We start from the raw sequence: 13,615 nt of genomic DNA, 5'->3' as shown, positions 1-13,615 counted from the left end.
AAGATAAAGCAAAGCAGTGCGACACAAACAACAACACAGAGTTACACATGGAATAAACAAGCGTACAGTCAATAACACAATATAAAAAAGAAAGTCTATATACAGTGTGTGCAAATGGCGTGAGGAGGTAAGGCAATAAATAATTATAAATATAATAAATAATTGGTCGACCTCTAATTCTAGTCCGACTCAGGAGGCGAACACACCATCCACCACTTCCCATTACACGCTAATGTTCAGTCTCTGGACAATAAAGAAGACGAGCTCAGGGCGAGGATCTCCTTCCAGAGATCTCCTTCCAGAGAGACATCAGAGATTGTAACATACTCTGTTTCACGGAATCATGGTTCTCTCCGGATACACTGTCCCCGTCCATACAGCCAGCTGGGTTCTCAGTTCATCGCGCAGACAGGAATTAAGAACTCTCCGGGAAGAAGAAAGACAGGGTTGTTTCATGATTAACCACTAATCCCGATCTAGAATACCTCACAATCAAAACTCCCAAGATAATTCTCTCCGGTTATAGTCACAGCCGTGTATATTCCAACTCAAGCCGATACCACGACGGCCCACAAGGAATTACACTGGACTTTATGCAAACTGGAAACCACATATCCTGAGGCTGTATTTATTGTAGCTGCGGATTTTAACAAAGCAAATTTGAGGAAAAACGCTACCAAAGTTCTATCAACACATTGACTGTAGTTCTCCCTCTGGTAAAACACTGCTACTCCCCCTTTCGAAATGCCTACATGGCCCTCCCCCGCACTCCTTTTGGCAAATCAGATCACAACTCCATTTTGCTCCTCCCTTCCTATAGGCAGAAACTTAAACAGGAAGTGCCCGTGCTAAGGTCTATTCAACGCTGGTCTGACCAATCAGAATCCATGCTTCAACATTGTTTTGATCATGCGGACTGGGACATGTTCTGGGTAGCCTCTGAGAATAACATTGAGGTGACTGAGTTCATCAGGAATGGTATAGGGGATGTTGTTCCCACTGTGACTATTAAAAACTACCCAGAAACCGTGAATAGATGGCAGCATTCGCGCAAAACTGAAAGCACGAGCCACCGCACTTAACCATGGCAAGGTGACTGGGAATATGGCTGAATACAAACAGTGTAGTTATTCCCTCCGTAAGGCAATCAAACAGGAAAAACGTCAGTACAGAGACAAAATGGAGTCGCAATTCAACGGCTCAGACATGAGACATATGTGACAGGGTCTACAGGCAATCACAGACTGCAAAGGGAAAACCAGCCACATCGCGGACCCTGGCGTCTTGCTCCCGGACAAGCTAAACACCTTCTTCGCCCGCTTTGGGGATAACACAGTGCCACCGACGTCTTGCTCCCGGACAAGCTGAACACCTTCTTCGCCAGCTTTGGGGATAACACAGTGCCACCGACGTCTTGCTCCCAGACAAGCTGAACACCTTCGCCCGCTTTGGGGATAACACAGTGCCACCGACGTCTTGCTCCCGGACAAGCTGAACACCTTCTTCGCCAGCTTTGGGGATAACACAGTGCCACCGACGTCTTGCTCCCAGACAAGCTGAACACCTTCGCCCGCTTTGGGGATAACACAGTGCCACCGACGTCTTGCTCCCGGACAAGCTGAACACCTTCTTCGCCCGCTTTGGGGATAACACAGTGCCACCGACGTCTTGCTCCCAGACAAGCTGAACACCTTCTTCGCCAGCTTTGGGGATAACACAGTGCCACCGACGTCTTGCTCCCGGACAAGCTGAACACCTTCTTCGCCCGCTTTGGGGATAACACAGTGCCACCGACGTCTTGCTCCCGGACAAGCTGAACACCTTCTTCGCCCGCTTTGGGGATAACACAGTGCCACCGACGTCTTGCTCCCAGACAAGCTGAACACCTTCTTCGCCCGCTTTGGGGATAACACAGTGCCACCGACGTCTTGCTCCCGGACAAGCTGAACACCTTCTTCGCCCGCTTTGGGGATAACACAGTGCCACCGACGCGACCCACTCCCAAAGACTGTGGGCTCTCCTTCTCCGTGGCTGACGTGAGGAAGACATTTAAGGATCTTAACCCTCACAAGGCTACCGGCCCAGACGGCATCCCTAGCCGCGTCCTCAGAGCATGCTTAGACTAGCTGGCTGGTGTGTTTACAGACATATTCAATCTCTCCCAGTCTCCTGTTCCCACTTGCTTCAAGATGTCCACCATTGTTCCTGTACCCAAGAAAGCTAAGGTACCGGAACTAAATGACTATCGCCCCATAGCACTCACTTCTGTCATCATGAAGTGCTTTGAGAGACTAGTCAAGGACCATATCACCTCCACCCTACCTGACACCCACTCCAATTTGCTTACCGCCCCAATAGGTCCACAGACGATGCAATCTCAACCACACTGCACACTGCCCTAAACCATCTGGACAAGAGGAATACCTATGTAAGAATGCTGTTCATTGACTACAGCTCAGCATTCAACACCATAGTATCCTCCAAGCTCATCATTAAGCTGGAGGCCCTGGGTCTGAACCCCGCCCTGTGTAACCGGGTCTTGGACTTCCTGACGAGCAGCCCCTCGGTGGTGAAGGTAGGAAACATCACCTCCACTTCGCTGATCCTCAACACTGGGTCCCCAAAAGGGTACGTGCTCAGCCCCCTCCTGTACTCACCTATGACTGCGTGGCTATGCACAACTCCAACTCAATCATCAAATTTGCAGACGACACAGAGGTTGCATTGTCTGTGGACCTAGGTCCACAGACCTAGTGGGCTTGATTACCAACAACGAGGAGACGGCCTACAGGGAGGAGGTGGTGTCAGGAAAATAACTTCTCACTCAACGTCAACAAAACAAAGGAGCTGAGCGTGGACTTCAGGAAACAGCAGAGGGAGCACCACCCCGTCCACATCGACGGGACAGCGGCGGAGAAGGCAGAAAGCTACAAGTTCCTCGGCGTACACATCACTGACAATCTGAAATGGTCCACCCACACAGACAGTGTGGTGAAGCAGGCGCAACAACGCCTTAGACTGTTAAATAGCCATCACTAGCCAGCTACCACCTGGTTACTCAACCCTGCACCTTAGAGGCTGCTGCCCTGTATACATAGACATGGAATCACTGGCCACTTTAATAATGGAACACTAGTCACTTTAATAATGGAACACTGGTCCCTTTAATAATGGAACACTGGTCACTTTAATAATGGAACACTGGTCCCTTTAATAATGGAACACTGGTCACTTTAATCATGGAACACTGGTCACTTTAATCATGGAACACTGGTCACTTTAATAATGGAACACTGGTCACTTTAATAATGGAACACTGGTCACTTTAATAATGTTTACATACTGCTTTACTCATCTCATTGTATATACTGTATTCTATTCTACTGTATCGTAGTCTATGTATTACTCATCTCATATCTATATACTGTATTCTATTCTACTGTGTCTTAGTCTATGTATTTCTCATCTCATATGTATATACTGTATTCTATTCTACTGTATCTTAGTCTATGTATTTATCATCTCATATGTATTTACTGTATTCTATTATACTGTGTCTTAGTCTATGTATTACTCATCTCATATGTATATACTGTATTCTATTCTACTGTATCTTAGTCTATGCTTTAGTCATCTCATATGTATATACTTTTTTCTATTCTACTGTATTTTAGTCAATGTCACTCCGACATTGCTCATCCTAATATTTATATATTTCTTAATTCCATTCTTTTACTTTTAGATGTGTGTTTTGTTGTGTTTAGTTAGATATTATTGCACTGTTGGAGCTAGAAACACAAGCATTTCACTACACCCGCAATAACATCTGCTAAACACGTGTATGTGACCAAAAAACATTTGATTTGATAGGGTCTATATGGCTCTGCTCAAAATTAGTGTACTATATAGGGAATAGGGCTGTAGAATAGAGTAGTGTACTATATAGGGAATAGGGCTGTAGTATAAAGTAGTGTACTATATAGGGAATAGTTAGACCAGGCCAGGCTGTAGTATAAAGTAGTGTACTATATAGGGAATAGGGCTGAAGTATAGAGTAGTGTACTATATAGGGAATAGGCCTGTAGTATAGAGTAGTGCACTATATAGGGAATAGGGCTGTAGTATAAAGTAGTGCACTATATAGGGAATAGGGCTGTAGTATAGAGTAGTGTACTATATAGGGAATAGGGCTGTAGTATAAAGTAGTGTACTATATAGGGAATAGGGCTGTAGTATAAAGTAGTGCACTATATAGGGAATAGGGCTGTAGTATAAAGTAGTGCACTATATAGGGAATAGGGCTGTAGTATAGAGTAGTGTACTATATAGGGAATAGGGCTGTAGTATAAAGTAGTGTACTATATAGGGAATAGGGCTGTAGTATAGAGTAGTGTACTATATAGGGAATAGGGCTGTAGTATAGAGTAGTGTACTATATAGGGAATAGGGCTGTAGTATAAAGTAGTGTACTATATAGGGAATAGTTAAAACAGGCCAGACTGTAGTATAGAGTAGTGCTCTATATAGGGAATAACTGTAGAAACCATCAGGCCCTTGACATATTCTGGTCATTACAGTTGGAGGTCATTACAGTTGGAGGTCATTACAGTGGGAGGTCATTACAGTTGAAGGTCATTACAGTGGGAGGTCATTATAGTGGGAGGTCATTACAGTTGGAGGTCATTACAGTGGGAGGTCATTACAGTGGGAGGTCATTACAGTGGGAGGTCATTACAGTGGGAGGTCATTACAGTGGGAGGTCATTACAGTTGGAGGTCATTACAGTTGGAGGTCATTACAGTGGGAGGTCATTACAGTGGGAGGTCATTACAGTGGGAGGTCATTACAGTGGGAGGTCATTACAGTGGGAGGTCATTACAGTTGGAGGTCATTACAGTGGGAGGTCATTACAGTGGGAGGTCATTACAGTTGGAGGTCATTACAGTGGGAGGTCATTACAGTGGGAGGTCATTACAGTTGGAGGTCATTACAGTGGGAGGTCATTACAGTGGGAGGTCATTACAGTTGGAGGTCATTACAGTGGGAGGTCATTACAGTGGGAGGTCATTACAGTGGGAGGTCATTACAGTGGGAGGTCATTACAGTTGGAGGTCATTACAGTGGGAGGTCATTACAGTGGGAGGTCATTACAGTGGGAGGTCATTACAGTGGGAGGTCATTACAGTGGGAGGTCATTACAGTTGGAGGTCATTAAGAGTTGGAGGTCATTAAGAGTTGGAGGTCATTACAGTGGGAGGTCATTACAGTGGGAGGTCATTATAGTTGGAGGTCATTACAGTTGGAGGTCATTATAGTGGGAGGTCATTACAGTGGACTGCAGCAGAATGAGCAGACCTTGTTGTGTCCCAAATGGCGCTCTCTGGCCTTATTAGTGCACTACTTTGACCAGTGCCCATAAGGTTCTGCTCAAAACTAGTGCTCTGTAAAGGGAGAAAGAGTGCCATTTGGGATCCCCATTCTATGTCTCAGACAGACATGCTCTCAGGGTGGGAATGTGGTCCCACGGTAGCCTGGTTAAACCCACACTGACTGCTGGGTTCACCATCCAGCCTGCTGAAACCAGGAACCTAGGTAGTCCCAACAGAACTAATGAGATCACCTCGTCCAGACATGACAGGCCACTCGAGTTTGTCATCTGCAACAACTATAGGCGATGGGCCAATTTAATGTTAGCGATGGAGCATTTCTCAATGTGTCCATTCATCCGTAATGCTTCGTCATCATCATCATCCTCATCAACAGGGTCTGTACAAAACAGGCTCTGTTATACACTGGAGTATATGACACGCCCCCCTCTGACCTAGCAGTGATGTCATCCATAATTCTACTGCTGCAGGAGAGAGGGGAGAGTAGAGGAGGAGTGAAGAGGAGGAGAGGAGAGAAGGAGAGAAGAGGAGAGAAGAGGAGAGGAGAGGAGAGGAGAGGAGAGGAGAGGAGAGGAGAGGAGAGGAGAAAAAACAGAGGAGAGGAGAGGAGGGGAGAAAACTAAATGTTGACACATTCACACAGACTTCAACATGAATGTTTGTCATTGCCCTTCAACCTTGGGGCTGTGGGACAAATACAGCTTTCTCAAACAGAGTCCCAGCCCATATGCTGTCCAGCCCTGGTGAAATCCAGGCCAAGAGTTTTATAAAGGCCTTATTCACATGACTACAGAGTTGAGGGCAGAGAGGAGACTGGCACAATGATTCTCTTTCATTTATATTTCTGTGAATTGACTTTACTAATGATGAAGAGGAGGGAGGTGTAGGTTGGCTCCTGTTTCTGTGAGTTGACTTTACTAATGATGAAGAGGAGGGAGGTATAGGTTGGCCTGTTTCTGTGAGTTGACTTTACTAATGATGAAGAGGAGGGAGGTGTAGGTTGGCTCCAGTTTCTGTGAGTTGACTTTACTAATGATGAAGAGGAGGGAGGTGTAGGTTGGCTCTTGTTTCTGTGAGTTGACTTTACTAATGATGAAGAGGAAGGAGGTGTAGGTTGGCCTGTTTCTGTGAGTTGACTTTACTAATGATGAAGAGGAGGGAGGTGTAGGTTGGCCTGTTTCTGTGAGTTGACTTTACTAATGATGAAGAGGAGGGAGGTGTAGGTTGGCCTGTTTCTGTGAGTTGACTTTACTAATGATGAAGAGGAGGGAGGTATAGGTTGGCCTGTTTCTGTGAGTTGACTTTACTAATGATGAAGAGGAGGGAGGTATAGGTTGGCCTGTTTCTGTGAGTTGACTTTACTAATGATGAAGAGGAGGGAGGTATAGGTTGGCTCCTCTTTCTGTGAGTTTACTTTACTAATGATGAAGAGGAGGGAGGTATAGGTTGGCTCCTCTTTCTGTGAGTTGACTTTACTAATGATAAAGAGGAGGGAGGTATAGGTTGGGTCCTCTTTCTGTGAGTTGACTTTACTAATGATGAAGAGGAGGGAGGTATAGGTTGGCTCTTGTTTCTGTGAGTTGACTTTACTAATGATGAAGAGGAGGGAGGTATAGGTTGGCCTGTTTCTGTGAGTTGACTTTACTAATGATGAAGAGGAGGGAGGTATAGGTTGGCCTGTTTCTGTGAGTTGACTTTACTAATGATGAAGAGGAGGGAGGTATAGGTTGGCCTGTTTCTGTGAGTTGACTTTACTAATGATGAAGAGGAGGGAGGTATAGGTTGGCCTGTTTCTGTGAGTTGACTTTACTAATGATGAAGAGGAGGGAGGTATAGGTTGGCTCCTCTTTCTGTGAGTTGACTTTACTAATGATGAAGAAGAGGGAGGTATAGGTTGGCTCCTCTTTCTGTGAGTTGACTTTACTAATGATGAAGAGGAGGGAGGTATAGGTTGGCTCCTCTTTCTGTGAGTTGACTTTACTAATGATGAAGAGGAGGGAGGTATAGGTTGGCTCCTCTTTCTGTGAGTTGACTTTACTAATGATGAAGAGGAGGGAGGTATAGGTTGGCTCCTCTTTCTGTGAGTTGACTTTACTAATGATAAAGAGGAGGGAGGTATAGGTTGGCTCCTCTTTCTGTGAGTTGACTTTACTAATGATAAAGAGGAGGGAGGTATAGGTTGGCTCCTCTTTCTGTGAGTTGACTTTACTAATGATGAAGAGGAGGGAGGTATAGGTTGGCTCTTGTTTCTGTGAGTTGACTTTACTAATGATGAAGAGGAGGGAGGTATAGGTTGGCCTGTTTCTGTGAGTTGACTTTACTAATGATGAAGAGGAGGGAGGTATAGGTTGGCCTGTTTCTGTGAGTTGACTTTACTAATGATGAAGAGGAGGGAGGTATAGGTTGGCCTGTTTCTGTGAGTTGACTTTACTAATGATGAAGAGGAGGGAGGTATAGGTTGGCCTGTTTCTGTGAATTGACTTTACTAATGATGAAGAGGAGGGAGGTATAGGTTGGCTCCTCTTTCTGTGAGTTGACTTTACTAATGATGAAGAGGAGGGAGGTATAGGTTGGCTCCTCTTTCTGTGAGTTGACTTTACTAATGATGAAGAGGAGGGAGGTATAGGTTGGCTCCTCTTTCTGTGAGTTGACTTTACTAATGATAAAGAGGAGGGAGGTATAGTTTGGCTCCTCTTTCTGTGAGTTGACTTTACTAATGATGAAGAGGAGGGAGGTATAGGTTGGCTCTTGTTTCTGTGAGTTGACTTTACTAATGATGAAGAGGAGGGAGGTATAGGTTGGCCTGTTTCTGTGAATTGACTTTACTAATGATGAAGAGGAGAGAGGTGTAGGTTGGCTCTTGTTTCTGTGTAGGATACGAACCCCCAGCATCATCTTCTCTCTCTGAGTGGTCTGTCTGTGTCAATGTGTGGGAATCAACTGTCTGTAACATCTTGACTATAGATGGTTTTGATTAGATGGTATACTGTCTGTAACATCTTGACTATAGATGGTTTTGACTAGATGGTATACAGTTTATGTCAGAATTTACTTTTCATAGCAGGTTAAGAGAACTGAAGCAGAAGGTTATGATAATTAGGTTTTTAGAAAAGGGGTTAGGGTTAGGTAAAATGCACAAAAAAATCCACTTTTTACGTCAATTTGACATAAGCTGTCTGTATCCTATTTAGACAAAACCGCTATAGGAGGGTCTGGGGCAGGGTCGAGAGGCGCGGCCCGCCCTGTCTGACTCCCTGTATTGATCTTGAATGGCTGAATTATGTAACACTGGCACATCTGCAGACAAACGCATTTTATTTAGGCCCATTCCGGAGATAACGGTAGCCCATTCCAGGGTTAACGGTAGCTGTTTCGAAAATAAAGGTAGCCCGTTCGGGAGATAACGGTAGCCCGTTCCGGAGATAACGGTAGCCCATTTCGAAGATAACGGTAGCCCATTCCGAAAATAAAGGTAGCCCGTTCCGAAAATAAAGGTAGCCCGTTCGGGAGATAACAGTAGCCCGTTCCGGAGATAACGGCAGCCTGTTTCTAGATAACGGTATCCCGTACCGGGGTTAACGGTAGCTGTTTCGAAAATAAAGGTAGCCCGTTCAGGAGATAACAGTAGCCCGTTCCGGAGATAACGGTAGCCTGTTTCTAGATAACGGTATCCCGTACCGGGGTTAAAGGTAGTCCTTTCTTTGACTTAACGCTACTCTCTCTAGATGTGTTCCGTTGCCGTCGGTCTCCGCTACTTCTTCTTGTCTCTTGTGTTTCTCCGTCGACAGACCAGAAGAATGTAAACAATGCCCAGGGTGACTTCTGGATTGTGAAACATGTTAAAGTTGAACCAATACAAAGTGTACCCTGCTGCTTCACTCCTATCCTTGACGTAGCGTCATTCACTATGTCTCAAATCGACATGTCGTGCATGTTTTACTGAAAAGTGATGTCTTTTCTTCGTGCCTACGAAATTAGTTGCCCCACAAAAACAAGTAAATGCCTATTTCTGAATACATGTTTTCGACATCTGCAGCGGTCTGTTATTTGTGTAAGGCTGGATTACTTATTGATTATCTAGTTTGGGTATAAAAAAAAAATACACACGTGAAAAATACAAACTGTCTATAAAGGAATTAAAACTCTAAACATCGTTTTACAGTTACCATTAAGTTTGGGGTCCGTTTTCCGCCGGGATCGATCCTTTCCCCGCAGCCGAGAGAAGGTCCGTTTCAGCAGGGGTTCAGCCATGGCTGAAACCCCGTAATGTGTGTTTTTCCCTGCTCGGTGCAAGCGGACTGGGGAAGCGGGTTAATTCGCTCTAAACTCCGGGAGTCCTCATCCTCGTCCTCGGTCCATCTGGAAAAGGACTGTTGTGTGAGCCCATCTCTGTCTGTGGAACTTGGTCAATGCTCTCCGAGTTTGGCTCTACGTCTAGTTCTCTCCTCTTGCCAAATTTCACAGGAAACGAATTCCTGGGATTCTTTCCCAAACTTTTTTTTTTTTTTTTTTTTAACCACCTCTAGTGCGAGAGAGTTGAGCGGCAGAGGAATAAGCAAGTGCTCATGGGAGATGTAGTTTCAGCGAAGTCATGGTTAAAACTACAGTAGGTTTCATGCAATGTAACAATGCAACACTTCCTCTACATCTCATAGACAATGAATTGGCCTTTTCCACTGTAATTAAACACGGAGCAAATGAATTACTATGTAATAAGCTTGTAATTACATGGAATAATCGTGCTATGTCTGTGATATGTGTTTTTAACTACGCTAGTTGAATGCCCTGCACTGTAAAAAAAAGCCCTGGATAAAAGTCTCTGCTGAATGACCTAAAAGTTAATAACGCAGTTGGTCTTTCCAACCCTGATGTGAGACGATGGGTCGCGTGAGGACTCTATCACGGAGAACTGCTGCCCTCTGCTGGCCATCCTGGAAATCATTCTACATGTTTTACCGTGGCCAATGAATGAATGAGGCAACAGACCGAGACTATATACAACTCATACCATGAACTCAACACACTACAGCTGACGCCGAACTGAGGAAGTTGAGCTAGGAAATGACCTAGTCTTTACTTCTGTTGTTATTATTGTTCTCAGTACATCGCTCAGACAGGAATGAATACATCTCAGAGAAGCAGAAGGGCGGAGGGGTTGTGTTTCATGATTTAACGAGTCACGGTGTAATTCTAGGAACATACAGGAACTCAAGTCATGTTGTTCACCAGACTGCCTGTAATAGAGCTATTCAAACGTCCGGAAGGCTTACAAGGCTCTCCCCCGCCCTCCTTTCAGCAAATCTGACCACGACTCCATCTTGCTCCTCCCGCCCTATAGGCAGAAACTCAAACAGGAAGTGCCCATACTGACATGCCTATACTGTATCTGCAGTGCTATACTGTAAGATCAACAGTCGCCAAATAGTTCAATCCTAAAACTATTCTGTTAAGAATTAGAGAGAAAAGTGGGTAGCTACCCTTCTCATCTACAGTGGTAGCTACCCTTCTCATCTACAGTGGGTAGCTACCCTTCTCATCTACAGTGGGTAGCTACCCTTCTCATCTACAGTGGGTAGCTACCCTTCTCCCCTACAGTGGGTAGCTACCCTTCTCCTCTACAGTGGGTAGCTACCCTTCTCATCTACAGTGGGTAGCTACCCTTCTCATCTACAGTGGGTAGCTACCCTTCTCATCTACAGTGGTAGCTACCCTACTCATCTACAGTGGGTAGCTACCTTTCTCATCTACAGTGGTGGCTACCCTTCTCATCTACAGTGGTAGCTACCCTCATCTACAGTGGTAGCTACCCTTCTCATCTACAGTGGGTAGCTACCCTTCTCATCTACAGTGGTAGCTACCCTTCTCATCTACAGTGGGTAGCTACCCTTCTCCTCTACAGTGGGTAGCTACCCTTCTCCTCTACAGTGGGTAGCTACCCTTCTCATCTACAGTGGTAGCCACCCTTCTCATCTACAGTGGGTAGCTACCCTTCTCATCTACAGTGGTAGCTACCCTTCTCATCTACAGTGGGTAGCTACCCTTCTCATCTACAGTGGGTAGCTACCCTTCTCATCTACAGTGGGTAGCTACCCTTCTCATCTACAGTGGGTAGCTACCCTTCTCATCTACAGTGGTAGCTACCCTACTCATCTACAGTGGGTAGCTACCCTTCTCATCTACAGTGGTAGCTACCCTTCTCATCTACAGTGGTAGCTACCCTTCTCATCTACAGTGGGTAGCTACCCTTCTCAACTACATTGGTAGCTACCCTTCTCATCTACAGTGGGTAGCTACCCTTCTCCTCTACAGTGGGTAGCTAGCCATCTCCTCTACAGTGGGTAGCTAACCTTCTCATCTACAGTGGGTAGCTACCCTTCTCATCTACATTGGTAGCTACCCTTCTCATCTACAGTGGGTAGCTACCCTTCTCCTCTACAGTGGGTAGCTAGCCATCTCCTCTACAGTGGGTAGCTAACCTTCTCTACAGTGGGTAGCTACCCTTCTCATCTACAGTGGGTAGCTACCCTTCTCATCTACAGTGGGTAGCTACCCTTCTCATCTACAGTGGTAGCTACCCTTCTCATCTACAGTGGGTAACTACCCTTCTCATCTACAGTGGGTAGCTACCCTTCTCATCTACAGTGGGTAGCTACCCTTCTCATCTACAGTGGGTAACTACCCTTCTCATCTACAGTGGGTAGCTACCCTTCTCATCTACAGTGGGTAGCTACCCTTCTCATCTACAGTGGTGGCTACCCTTCTCATCTACAGTGGTAGCTACCCTCATCTACAGTGGTAGCTACCCTTCTCATATACAGTGGGTAGCTACCCTTCTCATCTACAGTGGGTAGCTACCCTTCTCCTCTACAGTGGGTAGCTACCCTTCTCCTCTACAGTGGGTAGCTACCCTTCTCATCTACAGTGGTAGCTACCCTTCTCATCTACAGTGGGTAGCTACCCTTCTCATCTACAGTGGTAGCTACCCTTCTCATCTACAGTGGGTAGCTACCCTTCTCATCTACATTGGTAGCTACCCTTCTCATCTACAGTGGGTAGCTACCCTTCTCCTCTACAGTGGGTAGCTAGCCATCTCCTCTACAGTGGGTAGCTAACCTTCTCTACAGTGGGTAGCTACCCTTCTCATCTACAGTGGGTAGCTACCCTTCTCATCTACAGTGGGTAGCTACCCTTCTCATCTACAGTGGTAGCTACCCTTCTCATCTACAGTGGGTAACTACCCTTCTCATCTACAGTGGGTAGCTACCCTTCTCATCTACAGTGATAGCTACCCTTCTCATCTACAGTGGGTAGCTACCCTTCTCATCTACAGTGAGTAGCTACCCTTCTCATCTACAGTGGGTAGCTACCCTTCTCATCTACAGTGGGTAGCTACCCTTCTCATCTACAGTGGGTAGCTACCCTTCTCATCTACAGTGGTGGCTACCCTTCTCCTCTACAGTGGGTAGCTACCCTTCTCATCTACAGTGGGTAGCTACCCTTCTCCTCTACAGTGGGTAGCTATCCTTCTCATCTACAGTGGTAGCCACCCTTCTCATCTACAGTGGGTAGCTACCCTCATCTACAGTGGTAGCTACCCTTCTCATCTACAGTGGGTAGCTACCCTTCTCATCTACAGTGGGTAGCTACCCTTCTCATCTACAGTGGGTAGCTACCCTTCTCATCTACAGTGGGTAGCTACCCTTCTCATCTACAGTGGGTAGCTACCCTTCTCATCTACAGTGGTAGCTACCCTACTCATCTACAGTGGGTAGCTACCCTTCTCATCTACAGTGGTAGCTACCCTTCTCATCTACAGTGGTAGCTACCCTTCTCATCTACAGTGGGTAGCTACCCTTCTCATCTACAGTGGGTAGCTACCCTTCTCATCTACATTGGTAGCTACCCTTCTCATCTACAGTGGGTAGCTACCCTTCTCCTCTACAGTGGGTAGCTAGCCATCTCCTCTACAGTGGGTAGCTAACCTTCTCTACAGTGGGTAGCTACCCTTCTCATCCACAGTGGGTAACTACCCTTCTCATCTACAGTGGTAGCTACCCTCATCTACAGTGGTAGCTACCCTTCTCATTTACAGTGGGTAGCTACCCTTCTCATCTACAGTGGTAGCTACCCTTCTCATCTACAGTGGGTAGCTACCCTTCTCCTCTACAGTGGGTAGCTACCCTTCTCCTCTACAGTGGGTAGCTACCCTTCTCATCTACAGTGGTAGC

At 45.9% G+C, this 13,615-nt stretch overlaps 1 protein-coding gene across 1 annotated transcript in view; it reads right to left on the bottom strand.

The window, feature by feature from the left end:
* LOC139412923 (rho GTPase-activating protein SYDE1-like) overlaps positions 1 to 9,816 on the bottom strand; it is a 52,840-nt gene extending 43,024 nt beyond the window's left edge. The window contains exon 1 of the mRNA XM_071159846.1: positions 9,554 to 9,816. Within this exon, the coding sequence (XP_071015947.1) occupies positions 9,554 to 9,638 (85 nt within the window). The 5' untranslated portion in view covers positions 9,639 to 9,816. The remainder of the gene's footprint in view (positions 1 to 9,553) is intronic.
* Positions 9,817 to 13,615: the final 3,799 nt, after the last annotated feature.

The sequence above is a fragment of the Oncorhynchus clarkii genome, chromosome 1 (assembly GCF_045791955.1).
Source record: "Oncorhynchus clarkii lewisi isolate Uvic-CL-2024 chromosome 1, UVic_Ocla_1.0, whole genome shotgun sequence".
Taxonomy (NCBI): domain Eukaryota; kingdom Metazoa; phylum Chordata; class Actinopteri; order Salmoniformes; family Salmonidae; genus Oncorhynchus; species Oncorhynchus clarkii.
This window is presented reverse-complemented; position numbering and strand designations above follow the sequence as displayed.